A 25,526-nucleotide genomic window follows, 5' to 3' on the forward strand; every position below is an offset into this window, starting at 1 on the left:
GTATTGGTACCAATATCCTGTTTCATTTGTTTTAGTTAGGTGAAGCAAATAGAACAACTAATCTTAAAGGTAATCATTCCTTTTTCCCATTCCACACGGTAAAGAAACTTTAATACCCAAATAATCTGTCAAGTTATCAAATTCTCTTTCAATATCATCACATTGATCCTTATATTTTATGCATCGAGATTTATTGAGCAACGATGGCCGCCAAGAAGAAGCAAGCCATTTTGACACTCTGGAGTATTTTGAGGCACACAAACAGATCAATACCTCACATGTAAGATCTACCACAATGATGACATCATTGTTGCAGGAAATCTGCTCCATAAAGGAGCTATAGGTAAATGAGGTGGCCCTATCAGTTTGCTAAAGGTCAATCTCATTTATGACCCAAGCTTTAACTGAGATGGATAGTATTTTAAACTAGAATGAGGTAAATCTTTAAAGACTATGGAAGTACAATAGTTAAACACGTCAAGGGAACCAAACTGGGAATTACTTTGTAAAGCAGTATTTATCAACCAGATGCATCACGCGCAGGCCACGCCCACCCCAGCTCCATAAAGGGGGAAAAACGTTGCAAAATGTCACGTGACGGCAATGTGACGTGACGAGTTTGACACCCGTGCTTTAAGATGTGTAATCTTCAGCTCCCAGAATTCCTCAGCCAGCCTTCCTGACTGGGGAATTCTGGGAGTTGAAGTCCTAGTTACTGAGGTTGACAAACATTGCTGAAAATATTGCTGATTAAATCTGGAACAAATAGCAGGGGTTGAATTTGGAAGCTTCTGTAGCAAGATATTTTTCAAGCCATCAGAAAGAGATTTAGAGAAAATGATTATTTTTGTACACCTGCTTTAAAATGGCTATTTGTCCATATATTTTTGTTTACATTTTATCCTTTGTATACTAAAAGCACTGATGGTAACTAGTGGCATAAAGAAAGAGCACAGAGGAGAGGATAAAACAGTCTCTGACTAGATAAGTTTTTAGGTAATTATATTTTATTTCTTTTCCGCCACTATCCCACATACCCATCTTAATTTTTAAATTAATTCATGGTCATAGATAGGAAGAGAGAATGGGGCATGCGGGATTGCTCGCTTGTGTTGTGTAAATTAATATGATGGGAAATAAACATTTTGTTCTTTATCAGTAGGGCAGCAGAAGCAGAGGTGGTATTCAGTCAGTTTGGACCAGTTCGCCCGAACTGGTAGTGGAAATTGCAGGTGAGCCTGGCCATCTGCCCCGGCTCTATGCCATCCTATTTAGGCACGTTTTTGAGGCCAGGCGCATGCGTGAAAGGCGTATGCATGAGCAAAGTGCATGCACATGTGCGGAAGGCACCCGCTCACCTGCGGAAAACCGGTGGTAATGAAATGTGCAGCCCACCGTTGAGCAGAAGGCTCAAATGACCCTGCAGATAGCCTAATAATTTTTGAATCTGTCAAGCATACCTCCTTCAATATCCAAGAAAGGAAAACCTCAACTCCATTTCAATGAAGATAAAGTACTTTTACTAGATATGAAGTGAAAACAGCTAAAGGAAAGCAAGATCTGAGCCAGAAAGGCGGGAACATATACATATCAAACGTTTACCCAGCACCCTCCCCCCAGTTCCCCAACCCATTGTCCAATCTTGCAACTCCCTAAGGCAGTGTTTCTCAACCTTGGCAACTTGAAGATGTCTGGACTTCAACTCCCAGAATTCCCCAGCCAGCATTCGCTGGCTGGGGAATTCTGTGAGTTGAAGTCCGGACATCTTCAAGTTGCCAAGGTTGAGAAACACTGCCCTAAGGTGTCATGTAGGGTGCATCTTCAAGAGTCTCATCAAGTTGGTATGCGGAACGGTTGGCCTTGACCAAGCCCAAACACCCGTCATCAGCATGTGCAGAAGATGGTGAGAACAAGACTCCTCCAGTACAATATAATTCCCTTCCCTAATACTATGCACCACCACCCCCGTTCCTATGGCAGCCAATAGCAAGCAAGCATAGCAAGCAAAACAGAGGCTGACAGAATCCTTCATTTAAACCACTGTTTTTTAAACTTGGCAATTTGAAGAAATGTGGACTTCAATTCCCAGAATTCCTTAGTTGGGAGTTGAAATCCAAGTTGCCAAACTTGAAAAGTACAAATTTTTTCCCAATGTATGTAACACAATTAAACAGAGTTGGGGTGAGGTTGTCTTTCTGTTTCTCTTTCCATTAATTTCTTAAGTGTTCGCCATTTTTCTCTTTTAGACAGATTCAATCAACAACTGCAATGATTCACTTAACAACTGTGGCAAAAAAGCTTGTAAAATGGGGCAAAACTCACTTTAACAACTGCTTTGCTTAGCACTGGAAATTTGGGGCTCTAATGTTGTCGTAACTCAAGGACAACCTGGACTCTGATATATAGGATATTACCGAAACAGCTTTGTTTCTGGTGCCTGCTTCCTTAATTTCTTAATGGCCAGAAATAAAGATTTAAAGCAGCTTTCTGCAACCTGACACGATCCCAATATTTTGGAAAACAATTCCTAAGATTCTGAATTACCGTATTTTTCAGAGTATAAGATGCTCCGGCGTATAAGACGCACCTTAATTTTTGGGGAGGAAAATAAGGAAAAGAAATTATGCCTCTGCCTACCAGCATGCATGGTATTGTTATGTTTATTTCATTTGTATGCCGCCCTTTTCCCCCGAGGGGGACTCAGGGCGGTATTAATCTGGCTAGCGTCCTGTCAGTGTGTGAGAGAGTTGAGGGCTGTTTGGAAACAAACAGCATTTGCTATGTGAGCAACAAGGAAGGAGACAGCAAGGAGTCAGGGCATGGCTTGTTTTGTACTAAAGCTGCATGCTGTGCTGATATCTGAAACTAAAACTGAAAGTGAGATTTCTCTGCTGAACTACCACGTTGGAAAACCTGCTTTTGGTATTATATATTTACTTAATGTGTTATATTATATTAAGGTGACCAGACATAACGCTTTTGGCGGGACACCCCCGCTTTTTGATGCATTTTCCCGCGTCCCGCCCGCTTTTTTAAAAGGCACGCTTTTTTTGGCGCTCGCAGCTCCCGCCCATCAGCTGCTGGGCTGGCTCATCGTTCTGTTCTATGCTACCTACAAATTTAAGCCAGCCCAGCCTGCCGCTCACTGATTTGATTGGCTGGACTCCAGCCAATCAGTGAGCTGGCCAACCAGCTCACTGATTGGCTGGACTCCTTAGCTGAGTCTCCATTTTATTTTGTCTTTCTTGTTGGGGTTGCAGCTGCGCTTACTGGTGGTGAGTAAAATAAATCATGTTTTGTAAAAAATTTTACTCGGGAGTAAATTTTACTTACTCCCGAGTAAAAATTTTACTCGGGAGTAAAAAGCGGCTGCCGGTCACGCAGAGAACTTCCACGTGGTTCCATCCAGACTTGCCGCCCGTGCTGGCTGTGAACTCCGCAAAGCCAAAGGGGGAGAAGGCAGGGGGCTGTCTCCTCCTCCCAGCCCAGCAAACAGTCCTTTTTTCAGCTGTGCAGACAACTTCCACGTGGCTCTCGCAGCCCGGCAGAAGCATTTTTTCGGGGGAGGGCTCTGCCTTAAGCAAGAATTGCATTAAAGACCAGAGCAACAGGTATTTCCTTATTTGCCTGGAGAGACAAATAATTCCTAGGGATACTTGCCATGTTCTTTCATCACCATGACGATCTTATTTTTTTGAGCTAAATGTATTTTTCCAGTTTGAATTGGGCATAATCTTTTTTTATTGATCCACTGTCAGGAAGAGGGATTATAATTTAAAACAGATGATTTCAGTGGCATCTTTTTTATTAATTTAAATTTCTTTCCGTTCTCCATACCCATCTTCTTGTATCAAATAATAGCTGTGGATTCATTGGTATTAAGTGTATATGTTTGAAGCAGTGCAGGAAATCTTGAAAACTTATGAATTTCTCTCCCCTCTGTGGCATTAGGCCTTAGTATCTGATTTGCTATATAACTTAGCAGTAGTTATTAGCACTCTTGGTGAATGATTCCCTTTTCTCAAATTATCTTGAACAATAGTTTGCAATGTTTTCATATTTTGCATCCAGCTTTTTAAATTTATTATTAAATAATTTGTATTCTATCAGGGGCTTTCAGCAGTTTACAGCAACAAAAATGCCAAATAAAATTATATTATTATAAAATCATTGTAACAATTCCACAAAAACAATAAAAAGAAAATCCAGTGATAAAACCATATTAAATCCCAATGGCTCTAGAAGACAGAATAATTTGTACAGCCTTCCTGAATGGACAGCAGGTTAGGGCTCCCTGCTCTGGAGGAGGTTTCCAAAGGATGGGCATCAGCTGAAACCTTCCTCCTGAGAAAGCCCTACCTTTGTCATGAATGGGATTACAGGGCCTCCCCAGAAGATATTTAAAGCTCTGGTAAGATAGCTTTGAGGGGGGTGGTCTTTAAATATTTGGACTTTAAGCTGATTTTGGAACATCTGTAAATTTGAAAGCACAAAAAATGCTATTGGCTTGTTTCCAGATGAGTCATTTACTGTAAGGAGTATAGGCTCAATGTATTTTAAAATAATATTTTATTTATTGTGCATATGATTTTTTAAAATAGTGGTATTCTGTGTTGATTCTTTTTTTAAATTGTCTTAGACTATTTAAAAAAAGATTCTATCCAAAATAAATTGAAACAAGCCATTTTTAAAATTTCTATGCACAATACTTTGAAATGGACTGAGGAGTCATGATTGACACTGAGTGAATTTGCACTTTTAATAATCAGGAAGATACAATGGCATTGAAAAAAGTGACTGATGACCATTTTTCACACTTAGCGACCATTTTCACACTTAGCGACCGTTGTGGCATCCTCATGGTTACGCGATCAAAATGTTGATGTTTGGCAACGGATTCGTATTTCTGATGATAGTTTGAAATGGTGACAGTATAAATTATTGCTGGTGTAATACTTAACAATGGTTTTTAAGGATTTCTTTTATTTATAGAATACCTTTTTATTATTTTGGGGGGGATTTTTACTTTTAAATTGTTTATAAAATGTATTTACTACAAGAAATGTTCCTTTTTGCAAATGTGATCTTTGCAAATCTTTGTGATGCAATATGTTCAGACCAGGTTTATGTGTCTCAAAGTGGCTGCTATTCTATGGGCAGGCCAGGTTGGTGCAAGGCAGCTTTGCCAGATTTGGTGTGTTTCACCCTCATTGAATTTTATATCGTATAAAGAATGGAAGGAGGAAGGAAGAGAAAAAAGGAGGAAGGGAGTGAGTGAGGAAAGAAGAGGATGGAAGGAGGGAGGAAGGAAGGAAGAGAGGGAAAGAGCAGAAGACAGATAAGGTGAAGGTAGATAAGCAAGAGGAATGAAGGAAGAAGTGAGGAGTCTCGAGGAGGGGGAAAACATTTAGTGACCAAAGTTACAATGGCATTGAAAAAAGTGTCTGATGACCATTTTTCACACTTTGCGACCGTTGAGACCATTTTTCACACTTAGCGACCGTTGCGACCATTTTTCACACTTAGCGACCGTTGCAGCATCCTCATGGTCACGTGATCAAAATTTTGTTTGGCAACAGATTCGTATTTATGCTGGTTTCAGTGTCCTGGGGTGACCTTTTGACAAAAAATTTTTTTTTAATCAAGCCCCCCCCCCCCCCCCCCCGGTCAAGGGTGTCCCTCTTTTCCAATCTGAAAATCTGGTCACCTTATATTATATATAAAAATAAGTTATTGAAACCTGCTGAATCAGTTACTTGTGTGTGCTTTCTGAATGTGATTGCTGCTGCAAACTCTGACACGTCCTTGCATCAAATAGCGAACAGCCAGATCAGCTTCAGCACATTATTGCAGCCCAATTCAGCATGAGCAGCTGATTGGTGGCTGGATCGGCCTCCCGGAATACCCCCAATCAGCTGTTCCAGGCTGGAGGGATTGCCACAGACCATCGCATCCTCCGTGCCTCGCCTTTTTGGCTACACCCGGTGTATAAGACGCACCCAAATTTATTTTCACTTTCTTTTTGGGCGGGGGAGTGTGTCTTATACTCTGAAAAATACGGTAGCTTACTTTTCAGATATGATGGGAATTTTCTAGGCTTATTGTCTGTCAGTTTACAGTTTTAAGTTTTGGAACTATCGTCTGCTACTTTCTATGTTGGCTAAGAGGCCTAACAAAAACCCAGCCAATTAAATCGGCTTGAGATGGATGATATACGCCTTTACTGGTGTCCCCTTTTCTGACTTTTATGGGAAATGACCTCTGGCACAAAGCCGGTATATTTTTCTCCCAACCACATATCTCCCATTCTCTGCACCACATTCTTTTTATTTTTATTTTTTTATCCTTCCCAAGAATGAATGTAAGCAATCTGTTGCCATAGCAATGGCAACTATAGCATTACCCAGAAGCACATACATACTTCAAATGCTTGGCTTCTGTCAGTAGCAACCATTGTCAGTTTCCCCACATTATTGCTCTCCTCACTGTCAGCTCTTCTATTCCTTCCTACTTCCTACTCCTCAGTGGGTTTTTAGAACCATTAATGAAATGAGGTGAAAAATCTTATTATCTTTTCCTCAGGCTTCAAGAAAAAAATTAAATGCCGTATGGTCGCAGCTCAGCCCATTTAGCTCCTTTTGAAGAACCTGTGCCCACCTAAAACAACTCATCGGTAACGTTGCCCTGTAAGGCTGCAACAATAGGGCATTCAATTTCCCATAATGCCTTGGAATGAAGTTTTTTTTGGGGGGGGGGGATTTTTGGGAAATTAAAATAATGGTTCACGGAGTCATTTACTTGACTCTGGGGAGAATCTGGGGTCAGAACAGGGGTTGCTCAGAGGCTCTGAGACCCTGAAAAATGGTTGCTTTTGATACCAGCTATTTCACTGCTAAGGAGACATGGTGGCTCAGTGGCTAAGATGCTGAGCTTGTTGATCAGAAAGGCCGGTGGTTCGGCGGGTCAAATCCCTAGCGCCGTATAACGGAGTGAGCTCCTGTTACTTGCTCCAGCTTCTGCCAACCTAGCAGTTTGAAAGGACGTAAAAAATGCAAGTAGAAAAATAGGGACCACCTTTGATGGGAAAGTAACAGAGTTCCATGCGCCATTGGCATTTAGTCATGCCAGCCACATGATGACAGAATTGTCATCAGACAGCGCTGGCTCTTCAGCTTAGAAACGGAGATGAGCACCACCTCCTAGCGTTGGGAATGACTAGCACGTATGCGCGAGGGGAAACTTTCCCTTTATTTCACTGCTTATATTTCATCCTATTCCTGCTTTGTTTTCAATTGCTAGAGCCCTTGGCCTTCAAAATCCAGCTTCCATGCCAAGATCTTGACTAGAGGTTCAAACAACAGACTAAGGAATGGATAATAGTTACATCTGGTGCTGTGTGCCCAAACAAATATAGCTACCAATGTATATTTTGAGCTATAAATATTGGAGGATGAGTGTCAAATTTTTCAAGATGATGGCACAAAGCCTACTTCTTTATGTGTTTGTGCGCTGCACATACAAAAAACTTAGGGCTCTGATTATGATATCGTACTGGCCACCTCACAGATTTTGACAACCTATCCCGGACGCCCTCCTCCCTGCCCTCTCCATGTCACTAGTGTGGACAGTTATGACCTAGTTTCACTTATTCTGCTCCATTTTTATCTTTTCTTTGACTTGTGAGAAAGGCAGTGAGTTGTTTCACACATTGTGCTAAGCCATAATATACTTGCAAGCAAGCTTGGCATAGCACAACATGTGAATCCAAACATTGCACTTTCTAAGCCACAGTTTCTATCTTGGTGCAATATGAAAAGTTATACACTTGTAGTAGTTCAATTAATTCAAGGAAATTCAGCTCTTTTTTAAAAAGGTATTAGGTTTTTTTTTTGTTTGTTTGTTTAGATTTGCCTCTGTTTGGTCAAAAGGCTTGTGCATTGAGTCCTGATATTTGAAGATTGGAATTAGCTATTCCCTCTTAAATGCAGAGCATTTTCCTTGTAATCAAGAACAGCTATGGATCCAATACTGTGCCCTAATCTTTGCTATTAAGTTATTTAGCTATTAAGGTTCAAACTAACCATTAAAAACATGGCCTACTTGCTTCTATTATTGAAGATCATCTGCCATCAGCAAACAACAATGCATGCTTGATAGTCCGCCATGGAATGAATATCTTCAGTAATGCAACAGCTCTGTAAAATGTTTGCAGATGCTTTTCATCAAAGGGTGTTTCCCCAAGTGCAACTATGAAATAAACATTCACTTTTTTTTGCTTTTGCTTTTGCAAACATTTGCAAGCCAGCCAAAGGCAAGGTGAGTGAGAAATGCATGGTGACATAATCATGTAAATTGCTTGTGTGTCCCTTGCATTAGACATGCTGGCATAAATACAGAATTCTGGCAAATTTGTCTCACTATGTCATCAAGTATGCAGTCATCTTAGCATCATTACAGTTTGCTTCAGATGCTGATGTTTGTTTCTGTGATGCTGTCTCCAGCCTGTGAATGAGATACTCTCAGCTTCAATTGCCCTTAACTCTATAGGTGTTCAATAGCATTTCCACCCTTACTGGGACCCTGCCTCAATGTGTGCAAAATCCCTATTACAAGGCATGAGCTTCAGAAATTTTAGCAAGGGGCTCTCTATCCAGTTGCTGGGTGGACATGGCCATGGTGGGTATGACCTAGTCGGCCTCCTGCACCACAGCAGGGGAGGGTTGCCCTTCCCAGGCTCTGGAGGTTTTTCTTGAGCCTCCGGGAGGGCGAAAATGGCCTCCCCGAGCTCCAGAGGCCCTTCCCAAACTTCTGGTAGGCCCATTGTTTGCTGTCCCTGAGCCTACACACATGTCCTGCACTTACCTGCATCCAAAATGGACCGCGGGGACTCCTGGGAGGGGAGGGGCAGGGTGGGCAGGGCCAGCCAGGAGTGGGATTTGTGGGTTCTCCGAACTGCACATAATCTTAGCTAGAAGTTCTCCCAAACCCCAGTGAACCCTCAGCAGTCCACCCTTGCCTATTACCCTTTACTTTGGAAGTAGGTCAGGTGATGGTAGTGACTGTGAAGAGAAGCAATAGAGGTGGGATAAGACTTGCCATTGCGGAATAGAGCTATCCTATCCCATCATACCTGCAGAAAGAACTGAGATAGCTGTAGGATTTGATGTGCAGTGCTTGGTGCTTTCGGAACTTGGTTGTTTGCTTACAGACATTTCATTACTCCACTATCGTAGGTAGCATCTTCAGTGCTACTGAGGATGGGGTTTGCTGTTTATATATAGTAGCTTGCTCCGCCAGTATTGATAGGAGTGTGGCTTTTCTCCTTGGGAGATTATTGATTGGAGTATTATGTTCTACTTGATTGTCCGCTCTATTGTTTCCTCTTTAATAGTTCCTTGATTAGGGAAGTTGAAAAGAGATAATAAAAAACCAAGAAAGAAACAAAAAAACATCTTCAACAGAAAGCACCTAGATAAGCAGGAATTAACACCAGACAAACAAACAAGCAGAAAATGATACCTTCAATACTATTTGACTATAGAAGAAATTAAGGCTGTTTGGGACCAAGGTACGCAGAAGCTACTCACAAGAATGTTTGATACTATAGCAGAGGATTTAGAAGAGCAACATATTGCATTGGATAAAACAGAGACTGAGATTGATTTGAATGTGGATTTGGAGGGGAAAAAATCTGAACTACAAAAGTGATATGGAAAAAGATGGTGTGGATCTGAAAATGGATTTTAAAATGTGAAAATATAAGAATGATAAGGAAAAAAATTGACATATGAAACATCTGATGTCTAAATAATTTGAGAGGATATTCAAACGATAGAAGAATGACTTGCAAAGCTTTCATATCTCAGATACACAAAAGAAATACGTGAAAACAAGGAATCTGTTTTGAGACTTGATGAAACTGATCCTGAAAGGAGACAAAGAGACAATGATGAGAAGCCAACTTGTGAGACAAAGATCAAAAATTAAGCTTTTTAAAAGTAAACAAAAAGTTTATAAAGAGAATCTGTTTCAACAGGGTCAAACTATATATATTGTGGCTTGAGGTAGCAGTTAATGAGATTTCTTTTTGATCAGAACTGAATAACAAGGCTTTAAAGATCCATTTATGAATAGTGAATGGTTTATTTTGCTTTAGTTCATAGAGAAAGTTATAAGTCTGGATTACAAAAGAATTTTTTAATTAAGATTATAATATGTGTTAATATTTTTGATAGCTCTTGATCATCCTTTGCTGGCTAGGACTGAATGATGAGTCTTTCTAATTTGATTATTGATAAAGAAAAGATATAAGAAGAAGAGATTTTTCTTTTTTACTGAAGTACTAGAAAAGACTCAAGATTTTTATATTTGTCTGGAGAAAAGGGAGAATTATTTTTCATATATATTGTTTTGTCTTTTTCTCTTTCCTTTCTTTTTTGACATTTCTCTGATTTTGTAGTAGTTTTTACTACTACAAGGGCAGCATGTCCTTAACTTTTAAAGTAAACTTCAAACTTTAAAAAAATTATTGAAGTAAACTTAAAAAAAATATTGAAGATCTATTGGCAAACTCAGTTGATCCACCAAATTTGCTCTTTTGTAGCTTTTTTGTAATGGCAGAAATAAAGAGACTCTTACATTTGTCTGCTGAGCTGGAACAAAGTTTGGGAGATGATTAAACCACGAGGTCAGTTTTGGTTCTTAAGAATTTTAGGGCTGTGCTAGTTAAATCCTATTTTTTTATTCTCAGTTGTGTCCTGATCCAATGATTGTGTCAGACCTGCCCCAGTTTGATCTCCCAGGAAAGTAAACTCTTGACTCCACTGAGTTGAAGTGAAAAGGTATTTTGCTAAGGGATGCTGAATGCAGTAAAGCAGAATTTAAAGTTCCCGCGGACCAATACAGAACTAACTCCCTGGTTTCCCTAGCCTTCCCTCCAGGGTACACCCCTGTGTAGCCAATCCAGCACCACCAAGATGTTTTGAGAAACTCTGAGGTATTTGGACTGGTGAAATTCCACTCTCAGGAAAAATGGCCTTGAAGATACCAGTTTGCCAGCATGAATCGTATTCCAAAACACTCTGTCCTTCCTCAACTGTCAACCCCCACTTCCCAATTTTCCATCATAAAGGTATATAGCTTTATTGCCCATTTGTTGCCCCCTGTTGTCCCTGATTGATGGCAGAATGCCAGCAAGGCGCCAAGCCGGTGGTGGTGGATCTGACATGCTGCCCCTCCCCCCCGATAAGGAGGTGAGTCCTGCAAAACAAACGGAAAGACACAACAAAGAGCGAGAGAAACAAGATAGATATGCGATAGGATAAGGAGTTATTTTGGTTTATCGGGATATTGGTTATCGAAGCATTTGAGGAGTTTGGACACTTTACCATGCTTACAATCCACCCATTCAGTTTCAACGGGAGGAAAGTCCACACTGCTAAATAGTGGAGCTTTCCTCAGTGTTTACGAAAATCTAAAATGTTCTTAATTTCAAAATCTTATTCCCCCTCAATCATGTGGCTCAGACCTCCTGTTTTTTCATTATTTGCCTCCTATAATTTTGATATCTACATACCATATTTTTTGGAGTATGACACACTTCCCCCCCCCCTAAAAGAGACTGAAAATTTGGGTATGTCTTATACTCTGAATGTAGTTTTTTCGAAGCTGTTTTTCAGCCCTAGTGAGGTGCTAACGGATGAAGCGATCTTCCGTTCTTTGCCTGCTTTTCTCATTGCTTCCCCCTCCAACAATCAGCTGTGCTTTAGAAGCTGTTTTTTATCCCCTACCAAAAACTAAGGTGCGTCTTATACTCCGAAAAATATGGTAGTTTGCTTACCATTGTCTTGCCTGCTCACTTCTGCTCAGTGCTTTAGTTTAGTTCTTATCAATGAGGACTATCACCATCTTAATTCTTTTCCTTATTGTAGCAGAGAACTGGTATTGTTAGTATATGATGGTCTATTTTTGTCCACTAGTGAAACACACCATCATTTTAACTTTGCTGGAATGGCATTTGGTTTTGATTTGCATCTAGTTTTATCTCCATCCCCTGCTTTCCCTGAGTAATTCTTGGTTGATTACTGCTTATACATGCAATTAGAATAATTACATCTGATTATGCAAAGCAGTATCATTGTGTAATTAGAACACAGAATGATAAAGAATAATGCACTGCCATTTTGTCTCTTTATTTCTCGTTTTACTTCCTAAGCCAGCTGCATAAGAGCATAAAATAGTTGGTTATTTCTGCTGTTGGCCTTTAAGTAAGAGAGCTCATTCAGGACCCTTAACGACTTTGAAGCAGATCTTTTAATGCAAAGTTTGCCATTTGAATAATTTATATTTGACTAGACCAACTGCATATTTTAGTCATTTTGTAATTAACAGAGAACACAGATGTAATGCCACAAAAGGAATGGTCGTCGTGCTGGAATAGAAAGATTCTGCTTTTAGGTCTTGATCAAATTGTGCCTCCCCCTCTCCCCTCTCTTATTTTTACTTTCCAGAACACTGGGGAGGATCCCTTCTGAGATGCTCCCCACACCCCTTTTCTTTCTGTAGGCTTTGCAGCTCTCTTCCTCCTCTGGTCTCCCAAGGCTATTCTCACAGGGCACTACAGGTCGATTGAGAGTCATTTAAAGTCACCTAACTGGCTTCATGTCTTAAGGGAGGACCATAAATCACCATCTCCTGGTTTTTAGCCCCCTCCCATCTCAGCTACTGCATTCAACTGCATGAAATCGAATTTAAAATACCAGTGTGAAATCAAATCCCAAATAATCAGTGCTTGGCAAACTTATTTCATGTATAGATATATTCAGACTGTGAGTTCTGGGTGAAAATCGACCGATAGACCAAATAGAGGATACTAAACTTCTTACAGTCACTGACTTGTTATTAAAATAAACTATTCCCCTTGATTGCATCACAGGGAGGAAGCTACTGTGATCTTCTTTCTCGGAAACATATCACTGGCCGCTTTCTCACCAATTAATCTGACAGCAAGAAAGCAAAGATTTCTCCATCAGCTTTAATTGACCACCTGATATTTAATAAGCTGTTATGAGATTGCTTTCAGAACCTCTTCTTTCTTTGTCCTTTTCTTGTGTTACATAAAAGTGTAAAAGTCTTCCATTAACAGCCAATAATATCTCCAGGAAAGCAATTGGCTGCAACTGATTTAATACAGTGGGTGGAAATGCAGATGGTGAGGCTGATTATGCCTGCCTGCCTACCTACCTACCTGCCTGCTTGCCTATCTAGCTAGCTATCATCTATTTATTAAATTTGTATGCTGCTCATCTCTTTACCAAGCAACTCAAAGCTTCATTGATAGTATTTAAACTAAAGAGAATCCATCTGAAATTAATGGCATGTTAGCTGTTATATTGGGACGCGGTGGCTGAGCTTGTCGATCAGAAGGTTGGCAGTTCAGCAGTTCAAATCCATAGCTCCACATAACGGAGTGAGCTCCCGTTACTTATCCCAGCTTCTGCCAACCCAGCAGTTGTCAAAATGCAAGTAGAAAAATAGAAACCACCTTTGGTGGGAAGATAACAGCGTTTTGTGTGCCTTTGGCGTTTAGTCATGCCGGCCACATGACCACGGAGACGTCTTCGGACAGCGCTGGCTCTTCGGCTTTGAAACAGAGATGAGCACTGCCCCCTAGAGTCGGGAATTCCAATTTGAGAAGTAGATTTTTTGCCAAGTTTGTAGAAATGTTGTCTTTCGTTTTCCTAAGGGTTAGCTTTAGTTCCACTGACCCTTGTGGTTGTCTGTTACATCTCTTGAGTAGCCTAGCATATCACAAAAGGACTTAAATTGGATTGAAACATTGTCATATATAGTTCTTCATTTTTCCAAGTTTCTTTTGAAAAATAGTAGGAAATATGCCAATGTGTTATCTCCACATTTGGAAAAAGAAGAAAAGGTCCAATATTTCACATTATTATTGACTGCAGGTAGTCCTCAACTTACGACTACCATTTCCATTGCTAAACAAGACAGTTATTGTGAATTTTACAACAATCCAGTCAGAGCTGAAGAAGCTTCTTGGACAAGAAGCAAAATGCCTTCAAAAGAAAAACCAGGAAGTCCAGTTGCCTCTTGAGAAAATGCCTTTGGGACAACCGTGACCTGGATGACTGAGAATCTCCATAGATGTGAATTTTACAACCTTTCTTCGTGTGGTTGTTAAATGAATCTGGCTTTCCCATTGACTTTGTTTTGTGCAGAAGTTCACAAAAGGTGATCACATGAACTCAGGAGATTGCAACTGCCATAAATACATGCTGCCAAGCATTTGAATTTTGATCATGTGACCATGGAGATGCTGCAACAGTTATAAGGTCCTAAATCACTTCTTTCAGCACCGTTGTAACTTCGAACGGCCACTAAACAAAGGGTTGTAAGTCAAGGACTACCGGTGCTCTTCTTGAAAATTAGGATCCTAATTTAAGTAAACGTCTGTGTTTTGCCAATCTGGATCAGTGTCTTTGCATGTTTTTGTTTTATATCAGTATTGCTAACTTGCAGTCCTTCAGATGTGCTGGAATTTAGTTGCCCTCATTCTTCAATCGTCATTCGTTGAAGATTATGGGAAATGAAGTCAATATATTTGGGAAACAGATTTGAAAAAGGTAGTTTTTCAGATCTAACAGGAGTGCAAGCTGTAATTAATTCCTTCCTTCCTTCCCTCCCTCCCTCCCTCCTTCCTTCCTTCCTTCCTTCCTTCCTTCCTTCCTTCCTTCCTTCCTTCCTTCCTTCCTTGTCTCTTGTCCCTTGTTAGATTTTTTTAACAAAACTATATTTAATTTTAAAGAAAAAGTTAAAAACCAAACAAGGAATACAAACTAAAAAGGAAAAGGGGAAAAAAACACAACTATACAACTTTCAGAAGTCACTCTTTTGTCAATGAATTGATACAATATGAGCAATACAATATTATAGTGAATTCATTAATAAACTAATATAAGCAGTGTCTATTGATAATAATAACCCCAGCATGCTAGGAAGTACTGGTTTGGAAATTCTGGGAGTTGAATTTCACACACCTTAATGTTGACAAGGTTGAAAAGCACTATTATAGAGGGTCAACACCCACCCTCCCATAAGGTTTGTGGGGAACAGCCAGGAGTTCAGAGATTTTTTTTTAAATCATCAAGAGGGAAGCCATACAGATCTCTTGGGTGGAATGCTGTTCCAAAGGGTAGGCACTGCAACAGATAAGGAAGAGGAGACCTGATTTTGACATTGTTTGTGTTGGTACTCGTTACCTGACTTCACTATTGGGGGAAAGGACCTAACCCGTAGCTTTTTTGTGGAATTTTTTCCCCTTAGATGCCCGTTTTCACATTTAATAACATACTTTGGAAAGATTAGCACTGCCTGATGGAACAGCAGTGGTATTTATGGATCATTCTATTACTGTACTTGCTGATTTCTGATGATGTGGGCTTCACTTTGGAAAGGTATTTTAATGGCACAAACTTGGAGACAAAGGTCACACTACGAAAATTTCAAAAGCATCATTATTGGTTTGCAATTTAATTTCTCCATCACTATGCTCTATGTAATGGTATGTGGGAATGACTTCAAGAAATGGAATAGGGGGAAGAGATGGTACCAAAGGGACAGTCGGATAAGAGAGGGCATAGCCTGCAGCTGAGTATTGGATGGGGCAAGAGGCTTAGAAGGGACAATCCTTAGCTTCTTTGAGCTGTAAAGGAGAGGTGGGGGATATGTACTTTGAGACTTGCAAGATTCTGCTAATGTAGCCAAACAGTAAAGTAGAAATAGCTCATCTGGTTATGTTTCCTGTGTGGTCTGTTTGAGAAGGAGACAGAGAATTAAGAGAGGCTATCCTAAGAGTAAATAAACAAATCACATTCATATAAATCACACCCTCCTATGTTTTATAATCTTGCTGATACAGATATACATGTAAATTGTGGGAGAATATTATTTGCATGTATACATATAGGTAAAGATAAAAGTTCCACTCGCAGATATGTGCTAGTCGTTCCTGACTCTAGGGTGTGGTGCTCATCTCCGTTTCAAAGCTGAAGAGCCAGCGCTGTCCAAAGACATCTCCGTGGTCATGTGGCTGGCTCACGAACGCTGTTACCTTCCCATTAAAGGTGGCTCCTGTTTTTCTACTTGCATTTTTACATGCTTTTGAACTGTTAGGTTGGCGGAAGCTGAGACAAATAACGGGAGCTCACTCCATTACGCGGCGCTAGGGATTTGAAGCGCCGAACTTCCAAACTTTCTGATCAATAAGCTTAGCCACTGAGCCACTGCGTGTGTGTGTGTGTGTGTGTGTGTGTGTGTGTGTGTGTGAGAGAGAGAGAGAGAGAGAGAGAGAGAGAGAGAGAGAGAGAGAGAGAGAGAACTGTTGCATTTTAGTTTGCTGGGGGCAAGCAGATATAATTATAGTAATTAAGTAATTAGAATTTATAACTTGCTTTAGTTGGTGCAGTAAAATAGTGGCTGATACAAGCTGTATGCACAAAATATCAAGGTTTGTAATGCCAAGATGTAAAACAAGTACAATATGTGGAGTCTGCAACAGAATATTAATGTTCTTCCAATCAATCTGAAACACCTTTTAATGGTATTTCCAGTTATAGAATACAGCAGAAATGCAAGTAGTTCCTCACCATATAACCAACAATTGAGACTAGAACATCCATTGCTAAAAGAGATCATCATTAAGTGAATTACGCCTAATTTTATAATGTTTTTGTTATGGTCATTAAGCAAATCCAGCTTTGCCTACTGACTGTGCTTGTGAAACCAGTTGGGAAGGTTGCAGATGGGGTTTGTGCGACCTTGGGATGCTGCAACTATCATACAGACATGCCATTTCCTAGTGCTTGAATTTTGATCGAATGATTGCAAGGATGGTGCAACAGTTTAAGGTTTTTTTCAGCATTGTTGTAACATCAAATGGACATTAAACAAGTGATTGTACATCAAGGAATACTTGTAAGCAACTTTGGGGGCTCAATATGCAGCTTTGAAATGTTGGCATCATGGATACATCCATGAAATAATTGCTGGTGAAAAAGAGATTGCCTATTCCAAAAATGACTTCCATAGTGAGCAAGACAACAGAAAAACAGAGTTTGAAGGGACCTTGAAGATCTTCTATCCAGTCCAACCCCCTGCTCAAGCAGGAAACCCTACACCAGTGATGACGAACCTTTTTGGCACCGAGTGCCAAAAAGGGAGTGCATGTGCTTGTCTGGCTCACAACTCGGAAGAGAAGCTGCCCAGCGGGCATGCGTGCGCCAGAAAATGTACTTCCTGTTTCCGGCAGGCACTTGCATGCTGCCAGTTACTGGCGCCAGGCTCAGGCAACAATTAGCTGGCCAGCGTGCATGATCATGCCAGAAAATGGAAGACCAGCTCTCCCAATTTCTGACACTGCTGCATGCACAAAGACCACTGACCATCACACGTGCATGCACGGCAGAAACCCAAAAGAGAAACGGCCGACGCCACCCGTGCTGTGTAACATGGCTCTTCTTGCCACTTTGGGCACATGTGCCACAGGTTTGCCCTCATGGCCTTATACCATTTCAGACATATGGTTGCCCGATCTCTTCTTAAAAACCTCCAGTGCTGGAGAACCCACAACTTCTGGGGGCAAATCATTCCACTGATTAATCGTTTGTTAGGAGGTTGGAAATCTCTGTTTGGTCAAGCCTTTGCCATGGTAACCCAAGGCATGCCAGACTACTATATTTTCCTCTTCAGTCAACATTATCTGAATATGCAATATTGTTACTTGATGGTGGTGGTGGTGGTGGTAGTGATGATGTTGATGATGATGTTGATGATGTTAGAATAGAATAACAGAGTTGGAGATCTTCTAGTCCAACCCCCTGTTTAGGCCGGAAACCCTACACCACTTCAGACAAATGGTTATCCAATCTCTTCTTAAAAACTTCCAATGTTGGAGCATTCACAATTTCTGGAGGCAAGTCATTCCACTGATTAATCGTTAAGAGCCGAGGTCGTGCAGTGGTTAGAGTGCAGTACTGCAGGCCACTTCAGCTGACTGCTATCTGCAGTTCAGCGGTTCAAATCTCACCAGCTCAAAGTTGACTCAGCCTTCCATCCTTCCGAGGTGGGTGAAATGAGGACCCAGACTGTGGGGGCGATATGCTGACTCTGTGAACTGCTTAGAGAGGGCTGAAAGCCCTATGAAGCGGTATATAAGTCTAACTGCTATTGCTATTGCTATTCTGTTAGGAAATTCCTCCTTGGTTCTAGGTTGGATCTCTCCTTGATTAGTTTCCATCCATTGCTTCTTGTCCTACCCTCAGGTGCTTTGGAGAATAGGTTGACCTTCTCTTCTTTGCGGCAGCCCCTTATCAGGAATGTCAAACTGGCAGGCTGTTGGGGCAGATGCACCACATGCAGGCCACGCCCAACCCAGCTCTGTGAAGGGAAAAGACATCGCAGAAACCTGACACCATGGGTTTGATACCCGTGCCTTAGATATTGGAACACTGTTATCACTGCTATCACCATTAACATGGCATCAGAAGTTGACAAACTGTTCTCTCTTGTACCTCTGTCCTATCTTTAGACACAGCTTAAAGTAAAGTATTTTTGCAAATGAAGGTGATGATTTGCTGCTGTGTTGCCTTGTCCTATGACAGTACTGGCTTCCTCTCCTGCTTTATAGGAGTAGATTAGAAAGTTTCCATTCCCAGTTGTGTAGAGAATTGTATTGGGAGGGGGGGGTTCCCTAGGGAAATAGAGAGCTTGCTAGAGATGCTGTTTTAATCTTCCATCTCATTAGGCTACTTAACTACAAAGTGTGAACCAATAAATTCACTCTTATTCATCTGTTCTTCATTTTTGTTTGTGCCTTCTGTTTTCAGCAGCTACCCTGATTGTCTGCATAACATCCCATCCTGCTTAAAGAAGCATTTTTAAATGGTGCCATTTCAATTCCAAATAAATAGGCAACCAACTACCGGAGTTTGTTGGTTGACTTGGTAGGGAACCATCTCCTCTCCACCCCCATCCCAAAACACACACACCCCACAAACATCTTGCATATACTTCAGCTGTAGCTATTTCTTGTGCAGTTTCAGCAGACCAGCACTGGAACATTTGTTGCATCTGGGGCCACCATCCTCTCTGGCCAGAATGAAAGACCAGCCAAAGGATGCAGGACAAGGTGGTGCCTCATCCCAGTTCTTGTAACTCTTATTTCTACATGTTCAGGTGGGTAAGATTGGGAAGCTACAACCGTTTAGACCAGTGCCCAGTGCCTGTTACATGAAACGAGGACTCCTTGGTCCTCTCTGAGCTTAATTGTTTCCTTGCATGGTCAGCACTGATGATGTTAGCTAGTTTGGTAATGAGATAGCTGCAAGAAAACAACCAAGCTCAGAGATCACCAAGGACCCCTCATTTCCACCCTGAGCTACAAATATCCTCCTTTATTAGAATATGAAGCCACCCACATCATTTCAACTGCTGATGAGAACAGTTCCTGGCAAGGTTCCTATGAAGAAGAAGAAGAAGGAAAGATGGGAACAATGCAACTAACTCCTGAGGCATAGCCAATGATTTGGTATTTAGAAAGAGAGAAAAAAAGGGGGGGGGGGGGAAACAGTCTTCTGCCCTTGACAGCCTTTGTCTAAAAACCATTTCAGGTGAAGAGCCTCAGCCCTTAAAATAAACCAATTCATTCACCTCCCACCAATTGTCATTTTAAGCATCTCTTTTTCAAAGCCACTTGCCTCCTTACTCACTTGCTGCTGGCTAACTCAACCTGCATATGCTCTATTCAGAGGTGGTTTTTTTTTTTCCTTTCCAGCATTTCTATGGCTTCATACAGCTTTTAAGAGCTATCTTTTCTCCTTCTGGCAAAACATGTCCTCACCAACCGCGTTAACTGAACAGATGATTGTACCTGAATCTTAGCATCTGCAGTATGTAAAATGGCTGCACAGCGTCTGGTGCCTTAATGATTCGTGCGGGCAGGCAGCCAAGTTGATTATGGGGATAACACAGCTCCTGTAGGAAAAAAGCTACAGCACTTGTGGCTTTTTAAGATACCCCAAAGAGCAGAGTTTTCTGTCCCATTCTGGGAGTTCTCCAAATGATGTGGTTCTCAACTTGTTGCTTGGAATCTTGAGTTTCCAGTCCACACACATGGATAGTGGACAGACTAGTGGAAACTACGAAGTACATGGACTCTTAGCCTGCATTTCTTAAATATAGGTCCTAGTGTTACAATATTCATGACTGGGAGAGACATGGGAACAAGGTCAGCCAATGAATAGGCATAGCAACTAAGTCAGCCAGTGGGAGCTTAAACAGATCTGAGTCTGTGCAGAGAATTGAAACAGAAGTGTAAGCAGTCGGATGCTCTGACTAGCAGTCTGTTTGGGCTTATCTGCTGAAATGAAACTATCTGCTTGTGTTTGCCAGTAACTCTCCTGCCTTGTGTTTCCTTGGAAGAACCACCTCTTGGTATTGTACATTTATTCATCAATTCTTATGTATATAAAGAAGTTAATGAATCCTGCTGCATCACTTATGTGTGTGCTTCTGGATTTGAATTTATGCAATAAACTCAAGACACCTAGGGAAGTGGAAGTGAATATTTGTTCTCCAGCCCATGTTTGTGCGTTTTCTGTTAGCATCCAGTAAACAGAGAATGATGAACCATGTTGGTTTGTGGTCTTCCCTTTGGGACTCGTCTTATATTCTTACATGTGGATAGCATGTAATAGAAGTAGGATCCTTCCCTTCCCAATCTGTGATTTAATTTCTAAAGTAGCCTTCTCCATCTGGTGAGCTTAAAATATATTGGATTTCAACATCTGAAAATTATTGGATTGCAGAAAAATGTTCTAGAGTTATATGTTAGCATCTCACAAAGACGAAAGTAGTAATGTACTCATGAGACAGATTACAAGTAGATCAAGATGGTTGGGGATGAGGGATTGAAAATGAAGAAGTGCAATCTACTGTTACAGCAATGGACTACTTAGCCCCTCCAAATGTTTGGGACTTCATCTCTCCCATTAATTTTAGACAGAATAACTGGAATAAACTTTATGAAAGTTCTGGTCCAAAATATCTGGAAGGCACCAATTTGCTACCCTTGCTATCCTGGCTTTTTAAGTAATGGCTTCCTCTGTTCTTTTATTACAGTTCTTTCCAGAAATCCTTGTGGCCAAGATCCCAACCTTGGACTCTTCAGAGAAACCGTTCAGTCCTGATGGCTTATACTATCATCCAATAACGTAAAAAGCCAGGATTCGACTATGGGTGATTCTACAGCTGAGATTGTTGGCCAAGCCACAGACATGGATTGCAAAGATGGTCAGATGGAGCTTGCCGAGAGAGTAGCTGCCATCAGTGTTGGTCCCAATGGAATTAAACCAAACAGTCAGGAAGCAATAGAAGAAAGTGTTGTTCTGTTATCTCACTGCACAGCTGGAAACAACCAAAGGAATGGGGTCAGTGTTGATTCAGGCACCTCCGAAGAACTGGATGACACTAATGAGTTGCATAAACCAAAGAAGATCCCCAAAAGGCCCATTTTGACTGGCAGGAAGTATTCCCTTCAAGAAAAGACTACTGGGAATTACTTGAGTTCCTCTGACCTTCCAGACTTTGGTCCATATGCCACAGGACCTTCCACGCATATTTCACCACGGACAGGGAGGAGGCCAACAATAGAGTCCCACCGAGTCTCCATCTCGGACGCTGCAGTAAGTTTGCTCTTTGTGACCCACTCTGATAACAAGCTATTATGTCCCCTGGGAATGTGATTCTCAATCATCCAGGTCATGGTTGTTCCAGTGGTGCTTTTTCAAAAGGCAACTGGCCTATCTTAGAGAGCCAAGAGGGGGGGGGGGCAGTTGTTAGGGTGCAGTACTGCAGGGCACTTCAGCTGACTGTTATCTGCAGTTCAGCGGTTCAAATCTCACCGGCTCAAGGTTGACACAGCCCTCCATCCTTCCGAGGTGGGTGAAATGAGGACCCAGACTGTGGGGGCGATATGCTGACTCTGTAAACTGCTTAGAGAGGGCTGAAAGCCCTATGAAGCGGTATATAAGTTTAACTGCTATTGCTATTGCTATCTTTGTTTTTTTTCTTTTGAAGACATTTTGCTTCTTATCCAAGAAGCTCCTTCAGTTCTGTCTGGAGAAGCTTTTTGGATGAGAAGCAAAATCACTTCAAAAGAAAAAACAAAGTCTAGTTGCCTTGTGAAAAAGCACCTTTGGGACATGTCTGTTGGAAATGACATTAGTTCCAAAATGCAAAAGGGCCCACCCAGCCTATTCCTAATAATTAATGCAAGCATTCCTCCCAGCTACCAGTCTATCTGAATCATTATTTTTCCAACTGTCCCTTCCATTTCTTTCTACCATCGTTTTTGGGTGCATCAGCTTTGGCACATATCTACGGAGGTTTTCTCTGCTGTGGTAGCTTGCTGATTATTATTTTATTGGCTGACGTGTGTAGCGTTTCCCAGGGGACTCACATAAGATTGGAAAGGAAGCAATTTAAAATTTTAATGCAGGCAAAGAATGTGTAGTTGCTATGTTATTGGCAGCTGCTAAAAACCACATAACACTCTCAGTGGCTGATGTATTGTGGCATCAACTTTCATTAAGTCAAGTCTCCTTTGTCTGTTGCTCTTAGTTGGCAGATATATTTATATTTGTGTCCCAGAAAAAAAAATATTTTTAATGTAAATTGTCAAGGCAAAATGACCACGAAATGCAAGAGGTTCATAGACAGGCCTGTAACTTCCCTTTCCAAATGCTAATTGTGCATTTTGTGCATTGTGCATTGACTAATTCATTTGTAATAATAGTAGCTGTTTTTATATTGCTTTGTAAATTTGTCAGCAAGGGGAAAATACCCAGTTGTTACCAGTGGAAAACCCACTTTAAATACAACCTACCTCGAACATAAGTCCTAGCTTGGTTTTTACAGGTGCGCCCAATATAAGCCCTACCCCCAAATAAGCCCTAGTTAAGACCCTGCCCATTCCAGGGTGCACTGGTAAAAATTAGGGTGTTGGGGGTGCAGCTGCCCTACCACTTCTCTTCCTATTGTTGCAGCCAGATCTTGCACACCTTGGCCCATTTCTTCTGCAGCCAGCAAGGCTTTCCGGAAGGCCTCTGTAGCCGATAACAGAGCTCCAGATCCAGAAGAAATGGGCCGAGGTGTGCGAGGCCTGGCTGCAACTATCCGAAGTTCCTGAAGGCTTCTGCAGCAAAATGGAGGTCGGGGTGAACCATGCAAGTGTGGTGAGTCAGTGGATGACAACCCCCCCCAAAAATAAGACCTGTTGCATTTTTGGTGGCAAAAAAATATGAGTCAAGGCCAAGGGTGGGTTCCGGCTGCTGCTACTGCCTTTTTTGCTTAGGGATGCACTGTGCACGCTTGCTGTGCATGTGCAGTACTAAGAAAATGCTTCTGCGCATGCACAGAAGGAAAAAAACCAAGAGGTCGGTGCCATAGAACTGGTTCGGGAGCATGGCAAGGCAGAGTTACTACCTATTCAGCTGAACCGGTCCGAACCAGACAGGGCCTTATTTTCGGGGGAAACACAGGTAGTAAATTCCTTTACCCTCTATTTCTGACTGAATCTGTGGTTATCGTCTTCTGCAAGTATCATTATCTTTTTTTCTGATCTCTGCCTGTGTTTGCTTCTATTTTTCAAACATTGTCAAAAGTCCCTCGAGGAGGCCAAAGAATGAGTCTCTTTAAGGACACCAGAAGACATTGTTTTTGTGACCTGCCACATTTCTTTTTAAAAAGAAAGCTGTCGCTGGAAAGTGGAGTTTGGTGAGACATTGATGGAGGCTGACAGCAAAATGACTGACTTTGTCTCTAAGAAAGAGCTATTTATTCTGGGTTTCTGAGCCTGCCCTTTTCCTTTCATCTTTAATTCATCTTTTCCATAGCTACTGACTGCAGACTTAATATAGATGTGGCCTGTTTTATTTTCAGTGCTTACAGGTAGTCCTCAACTTACAACTGTAAATGGAACCCATCATTTCTATTTTAAGTCATGATCGTAGGTCGTAAATCAAGGCACCCACATGACTCAATTTTATGATTTTTTTGTGGCAGTTGTTAAGCAAAAGCAGCAGTTATTAAGTGACCCCTGTAATCCTTAAATGAATCAATATATTTATATGGGCAATCTTAGCTAAGAACTGGACAGAAAGGCTAGAAACTACCAAAAGATGTTGTAAATCATGAGCACATGACCGCTGTAAAGATGAGCCAGTTGCCAAGCACCTGAAATGCAGTCATGTAACCAGTGGTGGGTTTCGAAAATTGTTCGAACCTACTCTGTGGGTGTGGCCTCCTTTGTGGGAGTGGCTTGCCACCCATGTGACCTGATGGGAGTGGCTTGTCACCCATGTGACCGGATATGAAGATGCCGACAACACTTGTCAGAACCACCTGAAATTACCTCACACACAGCACTGGCATGCATAAGAATATGATGTAAACTTGTTTTTTAAAAGGCATCTTTGGTTTGCGTTAAAACAACTTCAACACACGCAATGTTCTGATTGCACCACAAATGCAAATTGTTAGTTTCAAAGTCATATCTGACCCATCGCAACCCCATGGACAATATTCCTCCAGGCCTTCCTGTCCTCTATCATCCTCAGGAGTCCGTTTAAGCTCACGCCTACAGCTTCTGGGACTCCATCCAGCCACCTCATTCTCTGCCGTTCCCTTCTTCTTTTGTCCTCAATCTTTCCCAGCATTAGGCTCTTCTCCAGTGAATCCTTCTCATTAGGTGGCCAAAGTATTTGAGTTTCATCTTCAGGATCTGGCCTTCTAAAGAGCAGTCAGAGTTGATCTCCTCTAGGACTGACTGGTTTAATCGCCTTGCAGTCCATGTGACTCGCAGGAGTCTTCTCCAGCACCATAGTTCAAAGGCCTCAATTCTTTGGCACTCAGCCTTCCTTATGATCCAACTTTCACAGCCATACATTGCTACTGGGAAAACCATAGCCTTGACTAGACGCACTTCTGTTGGCAGGGTGATGCCTCTGCTTTTTAATATACTGTCTAGATTTGCCATAACTTTCCTCCCCAAGGGCAAGTGTCTTTTAATTTCTTGGCTGTAGTCCCCATCTGTGGTGATCTTGGAGCCCAGGAAAATAAAATCTGTCACTACCTCCAGGAAGGATCTTGAGGTCTATACATTTCTTTTTAAAAGTTTTCTGAAAGACCTATAGGGGAGAGATGAAAAAGAATGCTGAATGGCAAGAAATAGGGCTGGATGGGCAAGAATCTCCACATTGCAGTATATATATATTTGCCACAGGCCCTAATTGTAAAATATTGCCGTACAGCAGGCTACTGTTAATTCTTTCCAAATGTGTTGGATTTCAGCTGACAAGTTTCCTAACCAATACAGTGCCATGGGGTGTCTTGAGTAAAGATTGAGCACATTTGCTCTGATCAGGGAAGATTTAAAAAGCCACACACATAGC

General features: G+C 41.4%; 1 protein-coding gene across 2 annotated transcripts in view; it reads left to right on the forward strand.

Annotated features, from left to right (window-relative positions):
* CAMKK1 (calcium/calmodulin dependent protein kinase kinase 1) overlaps window positions 1–25,526 on the forward strand; it is a 159,423-nt gene that overhangs the window by 39,190 nt on the left and 94,707 nt on the right. For both annotated transcript variants that reach the window (XM_032216843.1, XM_032216844.1), the window contains exon 2: window positions 21,196–21,758. In XM_032216843.1, the coding sequence (XP_032072734.1) occupies window positions 21,309–21,758 (450 nt within the window). In that variant the 5' untranslated portion in view covers window positions 21,196–21,308. The remainder of the gene's footprint in view (window positions 1–21,195; window positions 21,759–25,526) is intronic.

The sequence above is a fragment of the Thamnophis elegans genome, chromosome 4 (assembly GCF_009769535.1).
Source record: "Thamnophis elegans isolate rThaEle1 chromosome 4, rThaEle1.pri, whole genome shotgun sequence".
NCBI lineage: Eukaryota > Metazoa > Chordata > Lepidosauria > Squamata > Colubridae > Thamnophis > Thamnophis elegans.